Genomic DNA, 27401 nt, shown 5'->3' with positions numbered 1-27401 from the left:
ACACATATGTGTATGGGTGCATGCGTGAGTGTGTGTGTGTGTGTGTGTGTGTGTGTGTGTGTGTGTGTGTGTATGTGTAGATTTTGGGGTGTGAAGGAGAATGCTTGTAGATTCAAGATACCTTTATTCAGATAAATACCAGCCAAACACAAGCCAGAGCAGTGAGGCCAGGGAGAAGGGGCAGCAGCAGAAGAAGCTGTTCCATGTGCTTGTTATTGCTTAAGAGCCCATGCCTCGGCACTCTGACCTCACCTTGACCACACCTTGACAGGCGTGGTCAGGCACACCTGTAGCCAGCCCTTAGGAGGCATGGTTACAGTGTCTCCCTACAGGGGTGTTCTTTCACTGATTGTCCAAGAAGCCAACTTTGAAAACCTGAATTTCAGCTCCAGGAGGATAGGGTTAAACTGGAGATGTGCATCCAAGAAAAGATTTCCATTGCAGAGTTGCAGAGTATGGCCAGGGTGCCACATAGAGATATGTGGTAGGCTGATAGCCCTCAATCCCATCCCAAGGTTGCCCAGTCAGGAAAAAATAGAACAAAGGGAGACTTGCCTTCTTATTCATATTCCCTTTCTTTTTGCTGTTTGCACTAAGAATTCCATTATTTCTTACGAATGGGGCCGAGGATCCTTTGCATCCCTTTGGTTACCCAAGGAAGGCTAATTTTGGTGAGGGAGGACTAGACAGGACAGGACAATTAGGTGACCTAAGGCAAGGTCATATAGGTCAAAGCCTGGCTGCATAAGGTCAGCCAGTTAAGCTGCATTCGGCAGGTGGGTAGGCTGCAGCTGGAAGCTGGAATCTTAAGGGCTAACTGGAGTTAAATGCTACCAGACTGGAAGAGGGGACCACCAGGAATCCTGATACTGAAATGTGATGATGGAACTCAAGCAAAGCCACTATCAGAGGGCTGGAGCAGTCGGCTGAAAAAGGATTATACTGGATGACAGAGAATAAGCCTCCTCATTATCAAGGACCTGAGAGATGTCATAGTAGGGAAGGCAATTGGTGTTCTACTGGTTTTTCAGGAGTGACTCCTTGTAGTATCCAACTCCAAGGAGATCCAAAGGTACAAACCACATAGGGGGAACAGAATGTGCACAAGTAATGGCTTCCATCCTTGCATTGTGCAGGCTGAATGGTGTTTGAAAACCTTGTATGTTCTGATCATGATCTTGGGATGTCTTTTCATGCCCAGGTAAATGATGGTAGACAGTAAGGGGGAAAGGCTAGCTCTAAGCTTACACAGTCACCAGGAGGGCAACAAACACTGGCTAATACTTACTCTTAGGAGCATTTTGCTTGCTCATCATCTTAGCTCATTTCCAAAACAAACATTTGGCATCGTAGGGTAAAAAGGGGTGATTTGACCAATGTCCTTAGACTTTAGTCGTCACCTTTTTTGAAAGGAATTGAACCACGTGTATTGTCTGAGCATGAATCAGCACGGTGACACTTAATGACAACTCTTCAACTTCAGTCCTGATTGATCAGCTCAACAGAACAGTCAACCCCAATCAGAGGTGCAGCCTGGCTGAACAGGAGCAGAAATATCCAGTAGTTCAGAAGAAGCCATGAAGTATAGAAGGCTCCTGTTTCCTTCCATCTCTCTGGGTTCTCAGGGCCAGCAGCCACACTGGATCTCTATTTACCCTTCTTCTCCCATGGCAGTTTTCTGCCTAGGTAGGTGCCTTCATGGTCTGGGGTCTGGTCATTCACTGTTCTTGAGGGTTGATATTTCATGTTTCCAAGAATGTATGTTTAACCTAAGACAAATGCAGACATGGGACAGACCAAGTCTGAGTGAGGAATTAGGTCATCAGATAAGAGGAGAAAGGAGGACCGATGGGCTCAGTCACAGGTTTGGTTAAGTAGGGGGGAATGAACAGGGGCCCTTGGAGAGCTGGCTTAAGTAAGGCCAAGGCTCAGTTGTTACTAGTGGGTAGGTGGAAGCAGTTATTACTGTGTTGAGTTGGGCTCAAAGGAATAGGGCAAGATTACAACTATTGTCAACTGTACGCAGAGAGCTATTACTCACCAACATAAGGTATTTTCTCATAGGCTGTAACTGGATGTTGCGGTAAGAGCAGAACAACAGAGACATGACCTGCTTAGGATGGATGGAGTCTTGAGTGCAGAGGCTTACATGTACAGCCATGCCCCTTCTACTTCAGGAGGAGTATAGATTGCAAAATTTACAGCTAAGCTTAGACAGGAAGGGTCACCTCTGCCATCAGTCATTATCCATCTCCATAACACATTGCAGAATGATCTTGGCTAAAAGAGCTTCTTCCCCACTTCCTAAATCTCAAGAGTAAATGCTCAAGGATAACTTCACTTAGTCCTACTTGGTAAGTAGCCACTTCATGAGCCTTGAAGAGCACTGCACCACTTGACTTGGTCTCTTCTTGGGCTTCTTACTCTCTTAGGTTCATGAAGTCTTACCTGGTTAGCATCCTAGGCACCCCCTGGGTGGAGGACTATTATTATTATTATTTTTGCTGTTATTGTTTTTTTTCCTTCTTGTGCTTCTAAACCACCTACCACTGCTGAATTCACCAAATAGTTGAGCACCTTGGCTCTATTGAAAAATACTCCTCTGCCCTACACCTACACTCCTAGGTGAATGGTACATCATTGTCTTTGCTGCACCAGGATTCCTCTGTGGTGGGGACCTCACATTCTTCTGAGAGGGCTAGGGGACAATTTGTTCCTAGTACTGGTGGAAAGTGCAGGATGTATCCATTCTTCAGAATGTTATCAATCTCCTTGGAATCTGCTCTTTTATCAGTAATTTGACACCGTGGGCAAGGGTAGAGGCTACTTACCTTTATTACCCCAAACAAGGTCAAGCACATCAAAGGACTCCACTGTTAACTAACTGCGGTGACTGATTTCTTTAGTGCACAACCCTGAATTTATATATGAACTTAGGTTTCATCAATATATCTGTCATCAAAGTGGTTTCATTGTTTGAAGGCAATGCATCAATTAAAAGACACCCATTTCAGAGATCATTTAGTGAGTCTCGCACCTCTGGAATATACACATTTAACCCTTAATCATTCATTCATCTTAATCTGGATATCATGTATTCTTGAATTCTTTCTAGTTTCAAGCCAATGACTTGCTCTTCTTGTTTATTTTATTTATTTATTTTTTTTAAAAACCAGCTTCTTGTTATATGCTTTTGTAACAAAAAATATGGGTTATGATAAATGTGCTTGGTTAGTCTTTCTTCTTTGGGGCTGAACTAATGGTAGAGTTGACTGTTCACTCCATGAAGAATGACTTTCCTCCTCTGGATTCCTGTAACTTCTTCCTTGCCCAGTTGGCTGATCCTTTTCTCATATGGTCTGTACTGTAACTATTTCTATATCCACACAATGCCCCCAGTGTTGTGATATCTTGAAACATCACCTCTTGGTCTGGAACCTATCACAATTGGGTACCTCCCTAAATAATTAGTTGTGAGAATGAATCAGTGATAAGTCTGACTTTAAAAAAGAAATTCCCAACAGGAGCTATCTTAGAGGAGGTGTGTTCTTAGAAACAAACTTCCCTTTGAAGGAACTAAAGGAAGAAAGAATTTAGTAACTATGGCTGTAGCACAAACTGGAGACTTTAGCTTTCAAAAAAAAAAAAAAGAAAAGAAAGAAAGAAAGAGAAAAAGAAAAAGAAAAAAAAAGAAACAAAAACAAAAAATCATACCTGGACTGAAATGTAGAGGTAACCTTGACTATGGTGGAATCACTCTGCCTCTGTTTTTTTTTTTTGGGGGGGGGGAGGAAAGGCTTTATTAGGCTTACACTTCAGTATTGCTCTTCATCGCTGAAGGAAGTCAGGACAGGAACTAAAATAGGGTTAGGTCCCAGAGACAGGAGCTTATGCAGAGGCCATGGAGTGGAATTGCTTATTGGTTTGCTTCCCATGGCTTTCTTAGCCCACTTTCTTATAGAATCCAGGACCAGCAGCCCAAGGATGGCACCACTCACCATCCCCCCATGGGCTGGGCCCTCTCCCATTGATTTTTTTTTTTTTTGAGGCAGGATTTCTCTGTGTAGCTTTGGAGCCTGTTCTGGAACTAGCTCTTGCAGACCAGGCTGGTCTCGAACTCACAGAGATCTGCCTGCCTCTGCTGGGATTAAAGGCATGAGCCACCACCACCTGGCTTTCTCCCATTGATTATTAAATGAAAAAATGTCCTACTCCTGGATCTCAAGGAGGCATTTCCTCAGCTGAGGCTCCTTTCTTTTATGAATCTATAGCTTGTGTCAAGTTGTCACACAAAACGATCCAGTACATTCTTTGAAGATATTCACCTTGGCCAGCAAATTGTCTTGGTGCTTGTTACCAAGTCTGACAACTGTGGTTCAATATCTGGATCCTGTATGGTGTTGGAAAAGAACTGCCATGAATTGTCCTCTGACCTCCACACACAAAAAATAAAATAAAATATAATAAAAGCTGCTTCTGTGTCCTCCTTCTATAAGCACTTTTCTTTTTTTTCCATGTACCCATATTATTTTTCATTGCAAAGCAAGAGAGGCAAATGGCAAGACTATTTAAATGACTTGACAATAGCTTACTATGCATATACTCGGCAAAAATTATTGCTTCCTACACACATATGGAAACATCACTAGGCATCCATAATTATTTTCTTCAGATTTTCACCTTGATTCTTATTTAATTTTTCCTCTGAATTTTCTGACAAAGTACTACAGGTATTGATGAGGGCTTCACTGGATCTCATCTAAGGCTTTTAAGGTACTCTCATGTTATGTAATCAAAACAAACTAGATTATTTCTGAAACTAAGGTTTATAAATGAAACTCCATGTTATTATAGGGCATTAAATACTGTAAAATTTTATAGTGACAACCTCACAATCAGTGAAGTCCCAAGTATACTTAGAGTTTCAGTTAGTCTGAGATTCAGATAAGTACTTTACACTGAAATTTTTAGAAACCCTAGACAAAATTCTCATCTCTAGAACATTTGATATTTCAGAAGTAAATTAGTAAATGTACAGAAAATGCAATGCTATGTCTAATAATTAAAAAAATAAAACTTACTTTTATATATTTTCAAAGATAATAACTATTGTGTTAGCTCAGAACTTTACATCATTTTCTTTAGAGTTTCTTTCATGTTTTAGGGTTTGAATTTTTTTCCTGGTATTTCTGGGAAGGTCTTTATATTTTCATAGTCTCTAGGGTACTCTAGATTGGATCAGTGTCCTTATTCCCTTGTGATTTTTTTAGGCTTTTTAGTTCATTTCTAGGTTCTCATTTGATGGATAACTCAGAAATGACCACATGTAAGCTCATGTCTATTGACAACTTTCTATCTCTCATGTTTCAGTACTGTGTGCTTCTTTTTTATTTTATTTTATTTTTTATTTAATTTATTTATTAATTCTATTTAGGGAACAAGCTTGTTTCACATGTAAGTCCCTTCTCCCTCTCCCTCCCCTCACCCCTATCCTTCCTCCCCCACCCCCAGCTACCCCCACCCCATCCACCCACCACTCCCCAGGCAGGGTAGGGCCCTCTACAGGGGTTCTGTAAAGTCCACCAAATCTTCCTGTACTGGGCCTGGGCCCTTCCCCATGTGTCCAGGGCCAGAATGTAACCCTTTACGTGGGATGGGCTCTCAAAGGCCCTTCTTGCACCAGGGAAAAATACTAATCCACCACCAGACGCTCCCTGGAGTGCAGAGGCCTCCTTATTGACATCCATGTTCAGGGGTCTGGATCAGTCTTGTACTGGCCTCCCCGACAGCATCTGGGGTTGATGTGCTCTCCCTTGTCCAGGCCAACTGTTCCTGTGGGTTTCTCCAACCTTGTACAGACCCCATCGTTCTTCATTCCTCCCTCTCTTAAACTAAATTCCCGATTTCAGCTCAGTGTATATCTGTGGATGTCTGTCAATGCTTCCATCAGCCACTGGATGAGGGCTCTAGTTCCTGGGTCGGTCGGCGGAAAGCCACTCTGCCTCTGTTAATCTGCTAATGGTCTTAATAGACTTACAAAACTATCTTGGGGGACTTTGGCTGCTTTTATTTTGTGTTTATATATGTCACTAAACCCTTGTATGTTTCTCTAAAGTATACTTCAAATACAGTTGACTTTCTAGTTCCCTTTTCTTTTATTACTATAAATATTTGGTGTGGGTGGGTGGGGTATGGTGTGCATATGGGATTGTATAAGAGTGTGATGTGTGCACTTGTGTGAAAATATGTGTGCACACACACATGCATGTAGAGACCCAAGGTGCATGTCAGGGGACTTTCCTCTATTACTCTCCACCATATTATTTATTGACTTATTTTATTATAACATTAAAAGTTATTTTATGTGTATGGATGCTTTGTCCATGTGTATATCTGTGTACCACTTGCATGCCTGGTGCCCAAAGAGGCCAGAAAACGGCATCAGATCCCCTGGAACTGGAGTTAGAGATGATTATGAGCTGCCATGTAGGGACTGGGAATTGAATCCAACTCCTTTGAAAGAGCAGCCAGCTGGATCTGTTCACTTCTGAGCCAGCTCGAACAGCCCCTCAAGCATGGTTTTCTTGAGATAGGGTTTCTGAAGCTTGCTGACGGACAGGCAGGTTGGCCAATGAACTTCAGAGATTGGCCTGTTTCTGTGCCCCCACTTCCTACCCCAGGCTTGGTTTTCAGGTGTGCACTACTATGCTCAGCTTTTTGAAAGTTAATTTAAATTTTTTTATGTTTGTGTGTTTTCCTGCATATAGGTATGTGTACCATGTGCATGCCTGGAGCCAGAGGAGGACAGAAAATGGTATTAGCATGAGTTCGGAGTTAACAGATGGTGGTGAGCTACCAAGTGGGTTCTGGGAACTGAATCTAGGTCCTCTGCAAGAGCAGCCAGTGATTGCTTTTAGCTGCTGAGCCATCTCTCCAGACCAATGGTCCAGCTTTTTTATGTGGGATCTGAACTCAGGTCCTCACACTTGAAAAGCAGACACTTTATTGACTGAGCCATCTCCTTGGACCCGCCCTGTCTGTATCTTTATACAAACATTGTAGGCACTAGTCCTAAGACTGTGGTTTTTAACTACAACTTGTTCTCCTTTTGCATTCCTTCTCAGCAGGCTTCCTATGGAATTCAAGGTCAGAGCAGTTCCGGTAAGTCCCGGCATGTGGTGGTGTAAAGTGAACTATATTTTAAATCACACTCCATGTCGTATGTTTCAGGGTAAACCGGATGGACTGTGAATGTCTCCCATCTTGCCTGGTTTTGACTAAACTGTATTATTCACTTAACGGAATTGTGACAAAGAATAAGAATCCGAACACATGGGGACCACAGAGGCTGTTATGTTTATTGTGCAGAAAGTCAGTGATAATCCACTAGAGAAGTATTCCCACAAGCAAGCCATCAAAGTACAATCACAGACAGCGATACTACACCAGGAACAGAGAACAAAGTGAGAGGGCGCGCAAACAAACAGGGAGAGAGTTGGCTGCAGTCAATCATCTTGATAGGTTTCTCCTGCAAACATACCTAACTTGCAGAAATGGCAGAGAAGTCAGATGTCCAGTCTTACTTAGCCGTGACCAACAACAGTAAAAAACAGTCTTATAAAATTTATCTCCCACAAAAATAAACTATATATATAAAAATTTTATGATGTTCTCACTGTTCCATTGGACACAAGCCTTTTTTTTTCTTTTTCTTTTTTTTTTTTTCAGTATGAAAAATGAGGTATACTGGGACTTAAGAGGTAGCAGTGTGTTTTGATTGTACAACATACAGGAAATTAAGAGTAACTTCATTAGAGATGGACATCGCTCGTGTGCCGAGCCTGGCCAATATGAGAAACTGCTTCAGATTTTATGAGCTGGCCAACGAGGCTTCTAAAAGGCCCATCCGAAGATATGGGATGGGGATTTGATTTTTATGAGTCACTGTTTATTTGCTTATTTAATGCACAGTGAACAGTCACGTTGAGTTTTAATTCTCTCTATAACTCCTTGGGTGACTCACAACAGTGAGCACTCTATCAGTCTCAGAAAGGTATGTGGCCTTTGAAATGACCTCCCTGAAGTGGCTGGAAGAGAGATGGTTTTGTTTGTTTGTTTGTTTGTTTCATTTGGCTTAAGTATTAAAAGTCACATGAACAGAAGCCATCATGGGGAACTACCTCCTGGCCCAGTGGATAACACCGTGAGAAAAGTCAACGCCCTCGCTAGGAAAGAAAGGCACAAAAACTCTACACGAGAAGCGCTCAGAATAAATCTGCTTGAGACATTTTACAGAACTCACATTGTGTAACATACATGAAAATATCTGTCAAGCATTATTCTTATAGGCAACTAATCTTAAAAACCTATTTTATTTTCTGATTGCATTAGGCACAAGCTGAGCTGTTTGTAGCTCCCCTACAAAGTTTCAAGTTTCTTTGAAGGTTGGCTTGATTTATTCATTCATTTTTGCAAAAGCACGTAAAAAACGTGTTCTTTTCTATCAAGTGTCTTCCTACAAAAAAAAATAGTTTCAATGAGGGCTAGGTGAAGTTTGAACTATTTCAAACATCAGAGGAAGAAAATTTAAGAATGCTGAAAGCTACAAGTTTGTTCTTTTGAAGTCTGGAGGTAGGTCCTTGTAAGTCAATTAGTCTGTTTCTTACAACAATTTATCTGAGGTACAGACTTGGAGAGTAATATTTGAACACTACAGACAAATTGCATGTGTACTCATGTGTGCATGCGCGCGTGCGTGATACCATGTAGTGTCACTGAAGAAAATCATCCTTAAGAACCTAGGAACGACTTGGTAAAAAACTGTTTCAAATTAATGTAGCTATCTATCGGGGAAGCTTCGACAAGCATTTGCCAAAAAATTTAATTAAGAAAAAAAATCACAGGAACATGCATAGCCATGCTGAGACAGAGTAAGGGTGTGTCTTTGACAAGAATGACAGAGAACTGTGGATGGTGGAATTGCCTGCCCAGTGAGTGTTTTTCTCTCTTGCAGTGCTCAGTTTAGCAGCGTGTTAACAAGTGCAGGACTGTAAATTCACTGTAGCATTCAGAGGTAGTATTGAGTAGTGGGGAATTATTGCATCTCTGGCTAAAAGTGCAGCTTGAATGCAGAGATGGCAGACCGAACCAAGACAATGCACCTCGGCCGACCATCTTATGTCAAAACAAAATGTATTACTTGAAGTAACACACAGGCTTCATCTGAGGTAAGTGGTACTGCAGTCTTTCACGGAAACTGATACACAAAGACAAACAAGAGAACAAGAGAATAGATGGAGGAGAGAGAGGCAAGGGAGGGGAGAGGGAGAGCGAGCAAGAGCTTTTTTTTTTTTTTTTTTTTTTTTGCTTTTCAAAACTATTGTCCTTTAACTCTATAGCAAAAGAAATTTATATTTTGCTCCTCCTGCCTCATCACTTGGATGAGTTCATCAGGTGTTGTACCTTTCCATTAAATTCCAAAAGAGGACAATTACACTTGTCTAGGATGCTTCAAGGCTGACAAGTGTCATTTACTGACAAGTGTCACTTATTGCTAAGTGGCTTTCGGCTGTGTAGATATCCCTAAGAGGGAACAAATGCTTGTGGGTGTGTCACTCCCGCTGATGTGTGTGTGTGTGTGTGTGTGTGTGTGTGTGTGTGTGTGTGTGTGTGAGCCCATAAACACAGGAGTCAATATTTATTATTTGCTTACTTCCCTTTTTGAAAAAAATGAGCATAATCTAATTCTGGTTTGCTGGCTGAATGAAAAGATAGATACACCAGCATTTTGTATCGTTTAGAATTAAAAAGTAAAAAAACAAAAAAATCAAGTAAGTGTCTACAAGATTATACACAAAGGAGAGTAGTATCTAATTCTTATCTTTGGTGTCCTAAGCAGAAGATTCACTATGATCAGAGTAGGGTGGCATCTGGGGGTGCTGCACAGAGTGACATACAATGCTTTTCTTATACGAATGCCCTGGTCACCAGGGTGACCTGTTAGGGTTTGGATGTAGTGACTGATTAAGCCCAACACAGAGTTTTTCTCAGCCACCCACCCTTGCTTATCAGATCCACAAACTATTAGTAGGTTAAGGAAAAAGAAAACAGTCATTAAAAGTTGCATTGTTAAACTGTGTCCCCCGTGTTTACAGCAGTTTTTCACTAAACCTGGGACTGTGAAGGGATTACAAAGAAAGTGATTAATATAGTCCTTCTCAAGGTTATGTGATTTCTCCCTCCCCGCCCCCGCCCCTTGCCCATCCCGCCCCTGCCCCACCCCGCAGAAAGTGGAAAGACCATGGCAGTAGAGAGTAAGTGGTCACTGCAGTGTCTTCTCCCTTCGAAAGATCCAACTGATGCTGAGGTAGAAATCGAATTTCGGGGCCCTCTAATCCTCCTCTGCAGACTCTTGCGAGGATGTCTCTTCAGTCTCCTCCTGCAACAACACAAGAGGGCAGGTGGGTTAGGCCTTGTTCAGGTACCACAATCTGGCCTGTGCACCACCCTCCACCACCACAGACCTGGCTGCCTCCCACCATTGAAAAGCTGAGCATGCTCAACTAGACGGTGGCCATGCCACTCCCCGCCCTCTCTTCCCAGGCTCCTGATCTGTGTTTCATTGAGGAATCAAGGGATTGTCTTTTCCCAGGGCTGCCTTTAGTCAACTGTTGACTTAAGGCATCATGGTTGATGGTCAGCAAATTCAATTGTTTGCATTCTGGAGAGTGTGGGATCCCTGGAAGCTTTACTCACTACGAAAGAAAAGATTTATTATTTTTTTCCTTACGGCAAGCCACTTACTGGTTTTAAAAACTGGCACAACCAGTCTTAAGAACAATGTGAAAGAACCCACCCACCAGATACCTGGAATGGTAGCTGGTGTTATCATGGCACTTGCAAGATTCGTTTTCATAGACAGGAAAGCCCTGGATGCAAAACATACCCAAGGTTCCAAGGCAAGCAGGGGCAGGTTTGGGTCAAAACTACAGTCAGACTGGTGTAGGGCTGACTCCTCTGCAGAGTCAGTGGGAGAGCAAGAGCAGACCCACCCCAAGTGCACTGCATCTGAGAGCTATTTCCTCACCCTCCCATTTATTAAAGGCCGTTTTGAGACGAGTGAAGTTTGACATAACTGCTCAGTCTCAATACTAAATCCGTCAACATCAGGCAAACATTTAATGGTGGGCCAGCCAAGCAGAGAAAACCTAATATATGATTTTTTTTCAGGGCCTCGCCTCCATATAAATCCAATTCCTCTTCCCCTCCCATCCACCCCCGTTTTTTTTTTTTTTTTTTTTCTTCATTCCTTATGGCTCTGGAATTTGTTGGGGTTCCTGCAACCTAGTCTGAGCTACAAAGTTCCTTTAACTTTTGCTTATTTAACAAACCTGCAATACCTTTCTGGACATGGGTGGTAAAGCGGAGACAATAAACAGTTCTGATAAAAAGTGTCATTAGAGGGAGGTTGATTTTTATCAAATGCTGCTGGCTGGCTCCAAAGACAACATGTGAAAAAGATCCAGGAGAGAGGTAAACATTTACTCCAGCAGCCAATGGAGCCCCTTTAAGAATGGGCAGCTTACACCAGCTTATATAGCCTTCATACTTTAATAGATTTGGGTTTCCACATGGCTTCGTTTCATCTGGGTGGCTAACTGACACAATTTATACCTCTCTTCCTTTACCAGGTCACTACAGAGTCCCACTCAGTAGAGCACGCCTCCGAGCCGGTCTGTACTACATGACCAAACTTCCATTCATTAGTGTCTGAAACACTTCAGCTGTGAAGGGGCTCCTAAATGTTACCATGTGTGACGCTGCTTCTTAAAAGTAGCAAACAGGAGGGGAGAAGCTGGCAGGACTGGCTGGCTGGCTGGCTGCGCATGCCCTCCCATGAATGCGCTCGAACACGCACATGGCCATGGAGCCTCTAGCCTGGTTTTTTTTTTCCTCCACAGCTCACTGCTTCTTACAAGTTGAAAAAGGTTTCAAACATTCTCCTTCCCACTAAAGCCGGAGAGAGCTGTAAATCCAGGGAATCAACACGCATGCAAACGAACGGATTACAGTTTAAAAAATAGAATCACCGCAGCATCAAGTCACGGGAGTTCACACCGGTTTTGTTTAGTCTGCTTTTGGTTTTTGTGGGAAATGTGGAACGCATGGAGCTACCTCCCTTCTCCTCCCAGGCCGCCAAACTGTGGGCTTCACATCTTGACGAGGCAAGAGGCCATGACCCTGAGATTCTCTGTGGAGTCCTGGTTCGAAAGGAGGATGTAGCAAGATCAAAGCCACAGGCAGACGAAATAGAGACAAGCTGAGGATCAGCTGCCCCGTGACCCTGTCTTTTCACTTAATATTTAAATTCCAGAAAGTCACTAAACTGTTCGGCAGCTACCCTCTTTGTCCCCTCCAGAGGACTCACTTCTCCTAACATAAGGTGTGGACTCACTTTAGCTTGCTCCCCTGGAACAGACCACAGCAGAGGGCAGAGTGTGGCATGTTTAACTCCATCTTCTCACAGGATGAAACCAAGCTGGACTCCCCTACTCCCCCACCCCATCCACCCCCCACCCCGCCACCGACTGACCTATGGTTATTCTATTTCTATCAGCTCAATATTCTTCTATCTGTAAACCCAAGCACTTAAGGATCGGGAAGGAAAAAAAGGATTCTCAGGTCACAAACTTATGGAGACCTCGCACTAAATGGAATGTGACTCTGGCTTTATAGGACATTCCTGGGAGCCTTGTTTGATGGGAGCTCCTGCAATTCCTGATAGTCAAACCTCTTAGACACAACTCGGCCCCAAATGATGACCCCTTGTTTCTTTTACTTAGCATGTCTTAACACAACATAAGGAGTAGTTTTATTTATGTATCTTTCCTCTGACCTTGAAATTCTTTTGCTGGTAGCTATCAATTAGGACTGGGAAGCTAACGAGGAGGTCAGGACAGAAAATCTCACTCCACTAAGTGTGGGGTGGCAATGTGGCTCTCATATGTTCAGCACAGTGGGTGTTTTCAAAGGCTTAGTGGAGAGTTTCTTTCTTGGCACAGCCTTGGCTAGCCTCTCCTCTGGCAGGGTGGGTGGCACTTCCCACCACCAGCCTCAGCTCTCACCTCTCTGTGGCCTGGCTTTTTGTTTTAGATGTGGCTGCCCTCCTGTCAGGTACAGAGATATGGTTGGAAAACCAACTCTGGTTCTACTCTCACTAAACTTCACTCAGGGATCCTGTGTCTTGTAAAGAACAGAAACAAGGGGGATTCTGGGATAAGCAGCTGTCTCTCATGTCCCCAGATGAAGCCTGTCACCACCACAGAGAAATTCCCATCAACCTCCAGGCTTAGTCCTCTTAGCAGTCATGGCTGTGGGCTGTGGACCACAGCTTGTGCCCCCAGATATGTATGTACCTTAAAGATGGCTTCACATTGGCAACACATCGGCCAAGGAACTTTGAGTGCTGTAACTCCCCCATGGCAGTCTTGAAGTATTCAAGAAACTGAAATACTGTGTCCAAGAGTTGCACACATCCTTTTAGGGGCTGGTTGGTGGGGTGGGAAAGGCAAGCAGAGGTACTCTGCTACAAGAAAGATTACCTGTTCAGAGTGGGGCTTCTGGAATGTTGTGCTAAAAGGACTTCAGAGTAGAATTGCACAGTGCTATTTTTATGAGCAACCCTCCCTATATCCCTTGAACCCTGAACACATCCCTGCTATTCACACAGCTACTTAGGAAGGCAACCAAGGATACAACAAGCTGGGTGAAATGTGCGAGTGTTTTCAGCAGAAAATGGATGGGAGGGGGAGAGAGAGGGAGTGGGTAGAGTTAGAGAACTATAAATTTGTTATAGCTATCAGAAAATTGCACTTATTTTTACCTTAATTTTTCCTTTGTTCATGTGGAGCCCTTGCCATTGCTTTGAAAGCTTGCAAAATCCCTATGATATAGTTTGCATCTATTGTTCTTTCAAGTTGGTTCAACAACATGTTTGTGTCTTTGGGTATAATTTAAGTGATTAAAAAAGCCCAAAAGAGGATAGCATGGTACCTACAGTACCAGGTGGCTAGTGGTACAGGAAAGGATGTTAGCTACAAGGAGTTTAGTTCAGAATAGAGCTTGGGGACTAATTTTTGGAGGAAGAATAAATAGCAGGTCTGTATTGGAGGAGAGCTTCTTGCAAACTTGGTGACTGGTGACATCATGATGCCAAGTGATATTTGTAGTAAAGAAGGCAAAAATCACGGGAGCTGGAATTGGCTCTAATAAACCTCTAAATGTTTTTTTCTTAATTGCAAGGAATTCTGCAAGTGTTTCATGACACCATGCCACAGACCAGAAGCGCTTGTGTGATTGATGCTCTGTCACCAAGCAGCCCACAGAGGGTTGAAGGGCCACTACAGTGAAATGACATCCTCAGACACACGGAGTTCGTAAATATCTGAGGCCAGTCTTCTCAGAAGAGGAGCAAAGGCTTCTCCTCCACAGCAAAGAGCCAGCTCCAGTCTTGTCAGTTCTACCTGAAGGACCCAAAAGACTATATAAAGTCAATTTTTCCTGTGTTCCCCCCTTCTGCTGCCCTAGAGTTTGACTCAAACTGAACTTGGAACTATGTGACTTCCTGAAAAGTGATCATTTCCCCCAACTAGGAACATTTGGCAGCAGCCTTTTAAAAACCATGTGAAACATATGTAAACGATATAAAGTGGCAAGTGCAATGGTAGGAATGCTTGGAGGGGAGTGTGTCTTTCAAAACGAAATTTGCAAAGCTGGGCTGTTTGTAGCAGGACAATGATCTGTGTTAGTGCCATATGAATTAACAATATATGATTATTAGGGCCACCTCTTATATGCCACCTTCCACCTATGTTGTAAGTTTTTAAAAGCATGTCTTCATGGCTAGGCATGGGATCTAGGGCCCTGCACTGTATTCCCAGCTCCCCGTTTTCACTTTTTATTTTGATACAGGGCCTTGCTAACTTGTCTAAAGCACAGGCAAGCCCACTTCATTCTCATGGAATTACAGGTCTACTGTATGAGGCCAGGTATAAAATGCACTAATGTTTGTCTTGGCATAGTTCTGCCATAGAAGGTCTTGCAACAGATATAGCATTGGCCTTGGGATACCAAGAATTTCTCTTCCCTGGGATCAAGTGCTACTTAAAAAAAAAAAAAATCTTGAGACAGAACTCAGATTTTTTTTCCACATAGAGGAATCATTTCAAATACAAACTACTCACAAATTTCAGAAGCCATAATTTCTGAGGGCCATGAATTCTGCCCCCAGAATTTTTCCATTCTTAGGACAGGAGCCTTGTGTGTGAAAAATAACTGGAGATGTAAGTAAATGGTTCATGTGTGAATGAAAGCTTTCAGGAAAAACTTCCAAAATTGTCCAGATTCTCATTTTAATGCAAAATAATTTAAAAATATGGTTCAGATGATGTCTGATGAGTAAGTGCAGACTTGTTTACTGGTGGCACAAACCAGGAAACGTCCTTCTTTCCCCTTCAATTTCTGAGTTTAAAACTCAGAAATTTTGGCTGCTGTATTTATTGTTAAGCAACAGAACACTTCTGGAACATTAATGACAATTGCATCACTATTTTTTCATTATCTTGAGTTTTTTCTCTTTCCATCTTTAATATTATTTTAAGGTTTTTATTTATATTTTATGTATGAGCACTCTGCATATATACCTGCATGCCCAAAGAGGGAATCAGATCCTATTCCAGATGGCTGTGAGCCACCACGTGGTTGCTGGGATTTGAACTCAGGACCTCTGAAAGAGCAGCCAGTGATTTTAATCCCTGAGCCATCTCTCCAGTCCTCCCCTCTCACCTTTTTGTGTGAAAATTCAGTATATTTTGTGTGTGTATGTTCCTGCATGTTTGCACCCTTGTGAGTATGTGTGTGCACATACCTGAGGGCACAAGCATGCATGCTCACTGGAGGCTAGAGGTTGATATCTTGTGGAAATGACTATTCCCTAACATGCTTGTTGTAAGAATCTGCTGTGCCTCTCCCTTCTGAGGCCAGAACTTCCAGCATGCTACAATGCTCACATGAGTTCTGGGGAACTGAACTCTGGTCCTGACATTTGTGTGGCAAGCAATGTAACCATTGAGCCCTGTCCTCAGCCCTGCTCTGAGTTGTGACTCTTGAATAATACTAAAACATCAATAATCATAGTAGATTAACAAGCAATTGTTATTCAGCAGACATTGGAAGATTCAGCAGCCCTTTCCTGCCTCGTAGCCAATTCTATTCTATCTTGTAGGACTCTCTCGGAAAGACCAGGCTGGAATGCTCATTACTGTTTATTCTATATTTAGTGTGGGTTGGCAAGTGTGGGAGATAATTTAGATATTCGATAAATACTTGGATTCGATCCAGCTTATATCAAAGTGCAAGGCAATGACCGTAGCAATGTGAACAGGGGGAGAAGACAGCCCTGTTCTTTCATGAATAGGCTAAGTCACATAGCTAAGAAGCTGAACTTACAAAACTAAATAAAAAAACAAACAGCAATAACAGCAACAAAACTATAGCAAATGTGTCAGGTCCAGAAACACTGAATTTGTCTTTTTTTGCAGTTTTGGAAATTGCACCCATTGAGTGATGTCCTTTCTCACCTGTTAGGAGCTACATTATTATGTCTGTAGTCAACCCCAGACAAGAAGCAGATAGTCTCACCTTGCCAATGCTCTTTTATTGGGACAGTCAGCTAGGCTAATTATTGCATCTGTTTAGCAAAACGATCATGATCATTTCTCTGTGCTTCCTCTGCCCCTCCGCTGTGCTGCTGTGCCCTTGAGCTGGTCCAAACAATTGCTTTCAACTTTGCTCTCTCCTTTACCCTTGACCTTTGCAACACCAGGGGTCAGAGGTGAACTCGGAAAGTATTTCCTATGCAACAAAACATCGACCCTCAAGGAAGTCTTTGATGTGATCCTTCTTGTTTGCCACTTGGTACCAAACATTTATTGGCCCACAAAATGTTTTACCAGCGTGGAAGAATGTAACCAGGGAAATAAATCAATCAATACCCTTTATGGCTTAGGAGTACAGATCACAGGCTCCCGAGTGAGCCGACTGGTGACTCTAAGTCTGATTTATTATGAACCGTTTGCTGTGTTGTTGGCCAAGGTACCATGTAAAAGGTGAGTGTTGGAGGGAGAATGTTCTTCTCTCTCCATCTTCCTTTCTTCTTTGTGTGTCTAGACTAAAAGCGCCCAGTAAAAATGCCTTCTTTGAGAAGAATACGCTGGCTGTAATTCATCAACTTGCTTGTCCCCAAATGAAATCTCCCATTTTGCTGCAAACAGTGTTTAGGTTGTCTGCAATATAAACATCCTTAAAGCTGCCCTTGAAGTTTCTGTAAAAACATTCAACATTTTGGAAAGGGGCAAGTAAGTACCACGTGATAACTGAGGCTTTTTGAGATTCTGTTGCCCAGCTGCACACCTTTCATGGAAGATGTTTGCAGGTAAGAAATCTATTTTTGAAGTGGAATGTTTTGTTTCCATTCTTTCAGAAACTGATAGTTCTCAATCCTCTTGATGGGAAATTGAAAAGACAAGGTTTTTTTGTTTTGTTTTGTTTTTATTTTTTTGTTGTTGTTGTTCTTTTTCTTCCTGTTTTAATAGCTCAGGGAAAGCTTACAAACGGACAGTGTGCGCTGAATGATGGAATGTTGTGAAAGTAAAAAAAGTTTGTTTTTCCTTCCATGAGCAAAATGTCTGAATTATATATAAGGGGCCACTTCTAATCTCCACTCAACATGTTAAAATGGGAACTTTGAGAAACACTAAGACATGGAGAAGCTAGAAGAACCTTTTCAGAAGGTAGGGTTAAAGACAAAAACTCTTGAGAAATAAGAGTTGAAATGATAACTTGAAAAGTCTATCACCCTTTCCTTCTAAAACTGACTTTTGAATGTATGTTGTTAACTATTTACTCCAGTTTCCAGTGATTTCTAATTAGCTAGTTTCTATCTATCCTCTGGTTACTTTATTAATTTAAAATACAAAGTAAAATTTCTAGCAAGACTTGTTTTCTGTAGGTTGGGGATTTAAAGAGAGTCAATGTGAGCATGGCAGACGTCTTCCACTTTAGACTCAACTCCTGCCTGTAAGAATAATGGGAAAGGCTTGTAGTTTGGGATCCATGGCACCTAGTGCGTTTTCCAAATTCAACCCCTCCACAGAAGAGTTTGCCTTCAATTTTTATAAACATTCTTGTAAAGACAAGCACATATGCTGAGACAGCATCATGCTGAATTTGCCCCCTCAGAGTGACCTTCTGCTGCTTTTTATCACAGGGAGTGTGAGCATTCTTTGCCACAGAGCCTCCAACTTCTGATCCATGTGATATAAATATAAATGAAAGTGATTCTGATGCCTTACATCTTAAGGATAGGATTTAGCAATGGCTACACAATTTCCCCCAATTAAAAACAATCATCTTAAAAACATGCAATGGAAACATTAGGTAAAGAGGGGAATTGAACGAATTTGAACGAATAAAAACTCTAAAGGACTTTGAAAATGTTAATCTCGAGATACAAAAAGCTTAGCAGCCAAAAGTAAGCTGGAATATAACATCCTCCCCTGATTCTATGAACTTCTCATACTTTTCTTGAGAATTCAGGAAGAGTCATCAGGCCACGTTTCCTAGATGGATACACAGGACAAAGTCCAGGGATGGCAAGAAGGAAGGACTCTAGTCACATGCTTGGCAATCTCTTTGTTTTGTGCTATTTGCCACCAACTTAATACAGGACCCGAATATAGCCCCTCACAGTGATGAAGAGAGGCTATGATGAGCCCAAGTCGATCCAGACTGCGGCAGGACAAGACCTCTGGGAGGGTGTTTTGAAAGAAACAGATGGAAGGGAGTCTTCGGCTGCTCTGTAAAATTTACATTATCCTCTGTGAACTTCCCTGTAGTGCCCATGTTTACATAATTCATCACCGAGCCTCAAGACAATATAAATTAGGCAGTCCCATGAGCTGTGTTCCCTTCCCTCCTAATTCTGTCTGAGCTCCTTTCCTTTAAAGGGAAAATTTGGAACAAGGCCTGTATAACAGCCAGACAGATCAGTGATGGTCATTGCTTCTCTTGTAACTTCTTTTGGATTCTTGACTCCCTGGTGTGTATGTGTGTGTGTGTGTGTGTGTGTGTGTGTGTGTGTGTGTGTGTGTGTGTGTTCACTTATATTATCCTTGGTGTTAAAGCCCAGTTTGCAATCATTTGCAGCGATATTGGTGATTTCTACCTGTGATGCATATGTTTGTGCTTTTCTACTATTGTATACACCATTCATTCCCTCCCACAACATCTCCTTTTATGTTTCCAATTTCCCTTCTGTAATCAAAGAGTTTAACAACAAAATCAAAGAAAACCATGAAGTTCAGCTCTTAGGGAATCCATCTCCTTAATATCCCATGACCTTCTATTCATTCATCTGTGTCCCCCTATGGATCATGTAAGACACTGACATTTTGGCCATTTGCTCATTAAACAAATGTTCAAACATCTTGCCATTTTTTTTTTCTTTTTTCACTGAGTGCCCAATAGGCTCACATGGAGATTTCATAGAAAGTCCTTAGGTAAAGGTCTTCAAACCAAGTAAGCAGAATGGATGACATATAGGGCCAGTGGTTGTAGGTAAGTGTTTAGCAGCTTGCACTCTAGGAAAACAATGGTCTGGATAGGAATCTTGTGCCAGTTTCCAGGATGTAAAGACTCACACAGTGGACTTCAAGTGAACACAGGATTTGAAAAAGATGTTCACATCTGGCTCTGAGTTTAGGTGCTTTATATATGCCATATGAATACTCTCTCTGCACAGCTCCAATGGGAACCTCTGCACCACACACTTCTCTAACGCATTACTTTTTGTTCAATGTGTCTTCCTTACAACACCAAGAGTAGAGATGGGATCAATGCTATCAAAACATGTAAGGTTATTATTCTATAGACCATGATGTAATGCTGAGCCCCAGGGTCTCCTCTGATTTTAAATGCACAGCATTGTTCACTTCACTTTCTCTTGAGTTTCTTCCCGGTGAAGGATGAGAAATTATCAGATGGTATCAAGTGTCCATGCACATTTTGTTTAGTTAAGTAATGCTTAAGCACACCGCATATCTTTGGTACTGCCCGTGCAATGCTGGGCTTTTAGGTTAAGAAACCACAAAGTGAATGGGTTTTATTGCTGTTGTTCTAGCTTGGCTTTGCATTTATCAAACTTGAGATACATATAATTATTTTAATTCACTTCCCCCATATCCTTATATGCATTTGAAAATTTTAGATTTCCTGTTTGTTTTTCTAGCCCCGGCTGTCCTGGAAAACCACACACACACACACACACACACACACACACACACACACACACACACACGGTAGGGGGACCAAGATGTTTGAGTGGAGATGAGAGAAAAATTTACAAATGTTGGCTCTTTCCTTCCAACATGTGGACTCTGGGGCTAGAACTTAGGTCGTCAGGTCTAGCAGTAAGTTCCTTCACCAGCTGAATCATCTCACTGGCCCTGTTTGGGGTTTTTAATAAATGATCTCACACTATCTCTAGTCTTGACTCAGAAGGATAAGACAAATATTTCAATGCATAATCAAAACGAGAAAATGCTAATTAAAGATGTGGAAGCCTTTTTTGACACACATTTTACTTTAGTTCTTTTGGGAAAAATCATAAGGGATCATCATGTCTTACCTGAGCAGGCTTCTTCTGAACAACTTGTTGTGGCTAAGGAAGAAACAAACAAAAGAAATGTTATATTTTAAAAGGAAACATACAGAGGGGCGAAAAATTTGAGTATTCATGCTTTAAATGTGGGCATGGATCTGCAAAGCAAGGGAGAAAATTCATTTTCAAACAGTTCATCTAAGTTAAAAAGTGTTTATTCATAAATTCTGCTTGTGAAGGAAGGACAAACAGGTTCTCTACTGCTTGTATTGGAATAGTGAGCACTCCCCATCACTTTACACCTCCCTAGTGAACCTTCTAACCGGAATTTGTCATCAGCCCACCCACCCTCTGTTATATAAATTGGCTTGTTCCACAATTTCATAGTGGAAGAATCAGGCAGCAGGTCTTCTTGTGTGCCTGCCCTCATTCACTGGCGAGTTTAATTTCCAGGTGAGGAGGGTAATTCATATGGTAATATCTGAGATGACTAATCTTAAATGTGTTGACAATAACTACAACAACAACACCCTTGGGTGTATTTCCAAATTTCCAAAAAGGTTTAAGAGAGAAGACCCACTCTGAAAGGGGCAGCATCATCCTATTGTCTGGATCTAAGACTGGAAAAAAAGGAGGAAGGAAGTTGATCGACCACACTCCTCTCTCCTCTCTCTCTCTCTCTCTCTCTCTCTCTCTCTCTCTCTCTCTCTCTCTCTCTCTCTCTCCCCCTCATTCTAAAGAGAGAAAATACATGTGACCAGCTGCCTCAGGCTACTGCCACCATTGCTTCCCACCTCTATGGACTGTGTCTCCTTGAACTGTAAGCCCAACTCTACCCCTTCTGTCTTGAATTGACTTTGTCAGGTCTTTTGTAACAGAACTGAGAAAATGACTACTGTAGTATCAACAGCTAATTGCTTTGTATGCCAAATGTATACCACATTTTGCCTATCTGGATGCTTATTATTTGATGTCTATTTGGGCTATTTCCACTTCTTGGATGTTATGAGCAGCTCCTATGAGCATTCATAAACACACTCTAGCGTGGGTATGTTTTTATTTATTGTGGATAATGTAGGAGTGGTGTTGCTGAGTGTTAATGTTAATGGCAATTCCTCCTCCAGCAGTTTCTAAATGGCTTTCCAAAGCAGTTACACTATTTCACACACACCCTAGTACTGTAGGAGAGTTCTAATTTTTCCACATGTGTCAGCACTTGTTATTGTCTGTCATTTTTATTGTAGACTTCCAACTTCCAAGTTAAATGCCATTGCTCCTATTTGAATTATCTCTTCACTAATTCCACGAAACATTTTTCATGTGCTTACTAGCCATCCATTTAGCTTCTGTAAAGAAACGTGCATCCAAATGCTTTGTTCATAAAAAAAAAATGTTACTCATTTTTCTTTCAACACTGAGACCTGTGCTGGCTAGTTTTATGTCAACTTGACACAGGATACATTCTTTTGACAGGAGGAAACTTTAATGAAAAAAAAAAAAAGCCTCCCTAAGATCAGGCCTGTAGGGCATTTTCTTAATTAGTGATTGATGAGGGAAAATCCAGCCCATTGTAGGTGGGGCCATCCCTGGACTGGTGGCTTTGGATTCTGTAAGAGATAGGGCTGAGAAAACCACTAGGAGCAAGCCAGTAAGCAGCACCCCTCCATGACCTCTGCATCAGCTCCTGCATCAAGGTTCTTGCCCTGTTTGAATTCCTGTTGTGACTTCCTTCAGTGATAGACTATGGTTGTGGAAGAGTAAATTAAATAAACCCTTTTCTCCCCAACTTGCTTTTGGCCATGGTGTTTCATCACAGAATAGAAACCCTAACTAAGATAAGACCCAAGGGTTCTTTGATGCTCTAGATATAATCTTTCTTTAGATCTAAAGTTTGTGAACTTTGTCTCCTGTTCTATGAATTCATTCACTTTGTTTTTCCAGACAGGGTTTCTCTGTGTAGCCTTGGCTTTTCTGGAACTTGCTCTGTAGACCAGAGATCCACCTGCCTCTGCCTCCCATGTGCTAGGATTAAAGGCGTGCACCACCACGTCCAACTTAACCCTCTCACTTTTGTGACGGTATCTTATGAAGATTTCTTCTCATATCCACACCCATGCTTTTAATTGTACAGGTAGACCAGTGTTCATCTCTTCCCTTTTGAATGAAAATTCTGAGTGAGATCTTCCTGTAGCTTAAATTAATTTTCAATTAACTTCCAGACATGATTGTTATTCTTCAGTGGTAAAAAAGGAGTATTTGAAGCCCCAGCCCTTTGGTTGATTGCTTCCTGAGAACATGTTTATGTCTGATTATAAGCCCTATTAATTTCATTTATACATTCCTGAAGTTTGCAAATAGAACTGAGCCACCTTGATTCAGTGAAAGAAGTGCAATTGCAACAGTCCTTCAGAAGCATGAGAGGTGAATTAAACTCCCTATGTCCAGAATATAGAATGTCTATAATGGAGTGATGTTTTCTTGCACATTGCATATATTATATAAGGTTTGCAGAGTAGTTTTTTTTAATGGATGATTTAAAAAAAATTAAAGACTTTCTTTTTAAAAAAAAAGAGGAAAAGGGTGTTTTTACTTGCTGAAAAGAAAAGGTCTACCCCGTGACTTTGAACAGCAGTAGGGATAACATTATTATCAAAGCGTAGGTTTTGAGATGATCTTTTTTTCCAGGCAGACTTGAACCCAGGAAGCACAGGGCTTCATGCTTCTTAGGATTCAAAAGTGTGTGCTTGAGAGAATATTCATTTCCAAAAGGTCACTTTTAAGGAGAAACCACCTTTCTTCTTCCTCATTTCCCCTGTTGCTTACACCTGTACAACTTTAACTCCCAAAGCGTTTCAAATCCACACACATTCTTGCAGGCTGTCTGGCTCCTACTCCTCATCAGCCCCCTCCTTTCTTGGCTGAGGAGCTCCATTCATGCAAGCCCCGCACAGCGCGTCTCAATGAAACTCCCTGAAAGGGCTGCCAGCTCACCCAATTTTCCATGAATTAGGCCCTGACACTTCAGTGAGGGGAAAGACAATGTCTGAACCTCTGCCAGCCTTGGCTCCCGGCCTAGCTCACGTCACAGAACTTCTCCCAGCTACACTTAGACACAGCACTTCATACTTCTCAGGCCACCAAACAAACAGACCCTTGAATGCTTTCAATGCTGGTTGTGGTTAGGGCTGCTAGGATGTTTTCCCAGCCTCTGGCACCCGTTGGCTCCAGACTGTGCCCAGAAAGTTGTTTTTTTCTTTTTCTTTTTTTTTTTTTTTGTCGTTGTTGTTGTTTTGTTTTTATTTTTATGAATGGCTTTGGTCTTTAAAAAAAAAAAAAAACACACAGACCAAATCATAATACTACTGCCATTCATAAAAACAGAAAGGAAGCAAATTGCCAGCTGGAAAGCTTTCTGGACAACAAACTGCCTCTTATCTCTCTCTCGGCATCTCTTAGCTCAGAACTAAGTGTGGAGACAGGGAAGCAGGATTCTTACGGTTCTTGGCAGCAAACACACTTGGCCACTGCGTCTTCATAAAGACTGGGTGATAACTCTGCTTATTAATCCCTGGCGTGGCTAACATTATGTTTTCATAAATCTTTAAAAAATGCACAAGAGTTTACAGAAAGGTGAAAATCCTTTATATTTTTAACACATGCACCCCTGGTGCCTGGGAAGGCATGGGGACTCCAATCTCCTCGGGGTGATTTCTGAAACTGAAACAACCTGAGTCTGTTAACTCTCTTAATCCCTAGTCTAGAACAAACCCAGAAGGGAGGGCTGTGCTTCCTGACCTACCTGGGGTGAAGGAAGAGGGAGTTCCTCTGTGTATCTCTCAGAAGCCCCCCCTCCCCCCCCCCAGGGTAGTCACTGCTGGATCAAGCCATGCTCTGTCAGTCAGCTCTTCTTAGTACTGACGCCAATAGTCAGTCAGGGGCCTTGGAGGCCAGGTGTCCCACCTCACCTGGTCTTCTCTTTCTAACACAGTGGGGGATCTCTGTCAGATGTTCTAAAGGCATGGATGGATTCCTTATCGATTGTTCCACGGAAGAGACAGCAACACCTTTGAAGTTGTTCACTTATCACAATTCCCATGGTTCTGTGTGCACACAGCGGGCTTATAAAGCCGAGGCAGTTGGCTGGTATGCAGCCTTTCCATGAGTGGAGAAGGCTGGGACCCCTTTCACAATGCTCGTGTGAACACCTTCTCATTTAAACGTCCTGTATGCGCACCTGTGATGTATATATTCACCTGTGTGTGCACATTCGCATGTGGGTGCATGTAGAGTCTGGATATCAAGGGGCCTGCTTCAGTTGTTCTCGACCTTAGTTATTTTTACGCTTATTTACTTTATGTCTCTGTTCACACACACATACACACATGCCTGGATGCCATCACTTATATGTGAGGTCAGAGGACAAGGTGTGGGGGTCAACTGTCTTCTGCCGGGTGGGCTCCATGGAACTCACACTGTCCATCTTGGCACCAAGCAGCCCTCATCCACTAAGCTGTCTTACCAGTCCTCCATCTTACTGTCTGAGACGAGGACTTTGAATGAACTTGGAGCTCACTTATTTGGCTAGGTTGGCTGGCCAGCAAGTTCCAGAGATCCACCGGCCTCTCCCTCACCCGAACTGGAGTTAGACACGTGAGCCTACCACCTGACTTTTCCTGTGAATGCCACAGATCCAAAGTCAGGACCTCATTCGTCTGCACCAGTCACTTTACTCCCTGAATCATCTCCCTAGACTCTTATTTCAACTCCTAAGATTCAACTCAGGAAACTTCCTCCTAGAACAAAACTTCACCATTACCACCAAGAGACCTAGAAGAAGTGCGGTGTATTAATATAATATTAAAGTAAAACTGTGAGATTCCCCAAAAACCCTGCCGAGGGGACGTATCCCAGAGGGTCTCTCTGACCACATAGCCTTCAGTGTACTGCTCTATAGGTTGGCTTATCCAGGACTAACCCAACCTCGACCCAATTACACTCAAGCAAATTAATAACTGTTGAAATCCACATGAACAGCTTAGGGGTCAGAATTCCATGACACCATTGAAGGCATATGAAAAAAGAAAGGGCATGTTTTAGGGATTCTGAGTTCCATGCATCAATACAGCAAAGTAGCTTATCTATCCATCATCTACCAACTTCTCAGACACAGGGTCTCACTACAGACCTTTGGCTTGTTTGGCACTTACTATGTAGACCAGGCTGATCTTGAACTCAGAGATCTGACTGCTTCTGTCTCTAAAGTGCTGGGATTAAAGGTACACAACACCCCACATGGCTAGTTTTTCTAATCTTAAAGTTTACATTGTATTTTTGCTTTTAAGACTGTGCAAAGGGGCAGGTAGGCAGGAAATGATCTACCATTCTTCCTATCTGTTTCATAATAACAAGGGAGTTCCTAAACACTCTTGAGAATACAGTCTGTGGTTCCAGAGAGTCCAAATCTGCCTTGGTGCTGATTAGTACTAGCCTGTGTGTTGAGGCAGAGGCCAATGGCTCCCTGGAACTTGCTGGCCAGACAGCCTCATCCAGTAAGTGAGCTCCAGATTCATTAAAAGTCCTAGTCTCAGAAAGTAAGATGGAGGGCTGGCAAGATAGCTTAGTGGATGAGGGCTGCTTGGTGCTAAGATGGACAGTCTGAGTTCTGTCATGACTGTAGCCACAGCAGCTCTCTTCGGTCAAGATTTAAGGAACAATAACTCTGGGGTTTTTGCCATCTCCCTAATGTCTTAAATGTACCTTAGGATGAAGGGACTGATCAATAAAGAACCCTTAAAAAAATCAGTGTCCTGATTAGTCGCTGAATCCATCCTGGCATCTTGACCTAGTGAACTTATCCACTGGCTCATCAAATAGAAATCAGTATTTCACAAGCTGCGTGTCTGACAAGGAACATGTAAAAGTAAATAAGAAACATGTCAAAGAGTCCAGAGACTCAGGAGGGAAAGAAGTGAGGAGGTACACAGTGGAGAATAAAGTACAATTTTCAATTCACTTTTTTTCCTACCAGGCAGCCTTATATGTGGGAGGACATATCCCCCAACTACACAGAACAACAGAAAGAAAGGTACCCTTAGGTTCCATGCCCACAGGTTCCTCTAAACGAACATGCTCATTCTTAGGATTACCAAAAGACAGTATATACATGTCTGAAACAGTGTACTGAGGGTTTGCTCAACACAGACTCCAAACAGATGCTGTAGCCAAAGTTTAAACTTGAGCAACCCAAGTTCAACAGTTGGAAAGACTCATGTGCAATGTGTGACAAAAGAAGATGTCTATGAGGCAATGGGAGTGAAATCAAATACTATTTGAGGAGAAAAATAATTAATGAACACAGTTGTTGCCAATATTTCAGCTTGCTGGTGACATAGTTGAAAGCTGACTAAAGATGACTATTGTAATTATCCAGGAAGCAGCCACAGTAAGCTGGATCTCAATTTGTATTGTTACATACATTTATTGCAATTTAAATTCTGTATAATGTGTATTGTCCCCTGTGTACTTTCCCACATGCTTATGAGAAGAAATAATCGGGCTGTTTTCAATGCATTTTACTTTCATAAAAGGTTTAGAATTAACACTTCTTCCATTGGGCCTAAGAACATTGTTTTAGGTCTTACACTGAAATGTGAAGTTTTTAATTATTGACTTATTTATTTAGGTT

At 42.1% G+C, this 27401-nt stretch overlaps 1 protein-coding gene and 1 long non-coding RNA gene across 4 annotated transcripts in view; one reads left to right on the top strand and one right to left on the bottom strand.

The window, feature by feature from the left end:
• Positions 1–13418, top strand: part of LOC113832339 — a 30217-nt gene extending 16799 nt beyond the window's left edge. The window contains exons 3-4 of the long non-coding RNA XR_003480497.2: positions 7128–7161; positions 11691–13418. This is a non-coding gene — a long non-coding RNA (uncharacterized LOC113832339). The remainder of the gene's footprint in view (positions 1–7127; positions 7162–11690) is intronic.
• Hmga2 (high mobility group AT-hook 2) overlaps positions 7338–27401 on the bottom strand; it is a 119899-nt gene continuing 99835 nt past the window's right edge. For all 3 annotated transcript variants that reach the window (XR_004771733.1, XM_027392314.2, XM_027392312.2), the window contains 2 exons: positions 20744–20776; positions 7338–10438 (listed from right to left, as the gene is read on the bottom strand). Coding sequence is in view for 2 of the 3 variants with exons in the window: in XM_027392314.2 (XP_027248115.1) it covers positions 10391–10438; positions 20744–20776 (81 nt within the window). In the remaining variant the exon portion in view is untranslated. The remainder of the gene's footprint in view (positions 10439–20743; positions 20777–27401) is intronic.

Source organism: Cricetulus griseus (assembly GCF_003668045.3).
Source record: "Cricetulus griseus strain 17A/GY chromosome 1 unlocalized genomic scaffold, alternate assembly CriGri-PICRH-1.0 chr1_0, whole genome shotgun sequence".
NCBI classification, from domain to species: Eukaryota; Metazoa; Chordata; class Mammalia; order Rodentia; family Cricetidae; genus Cricetulus; species Cricetulus griseus.
The sequence above is the reverse complement of the archived record's forward strand: the minus strand, read 5'-3'. Positions and strand labels throughout refer to the sequence as shown.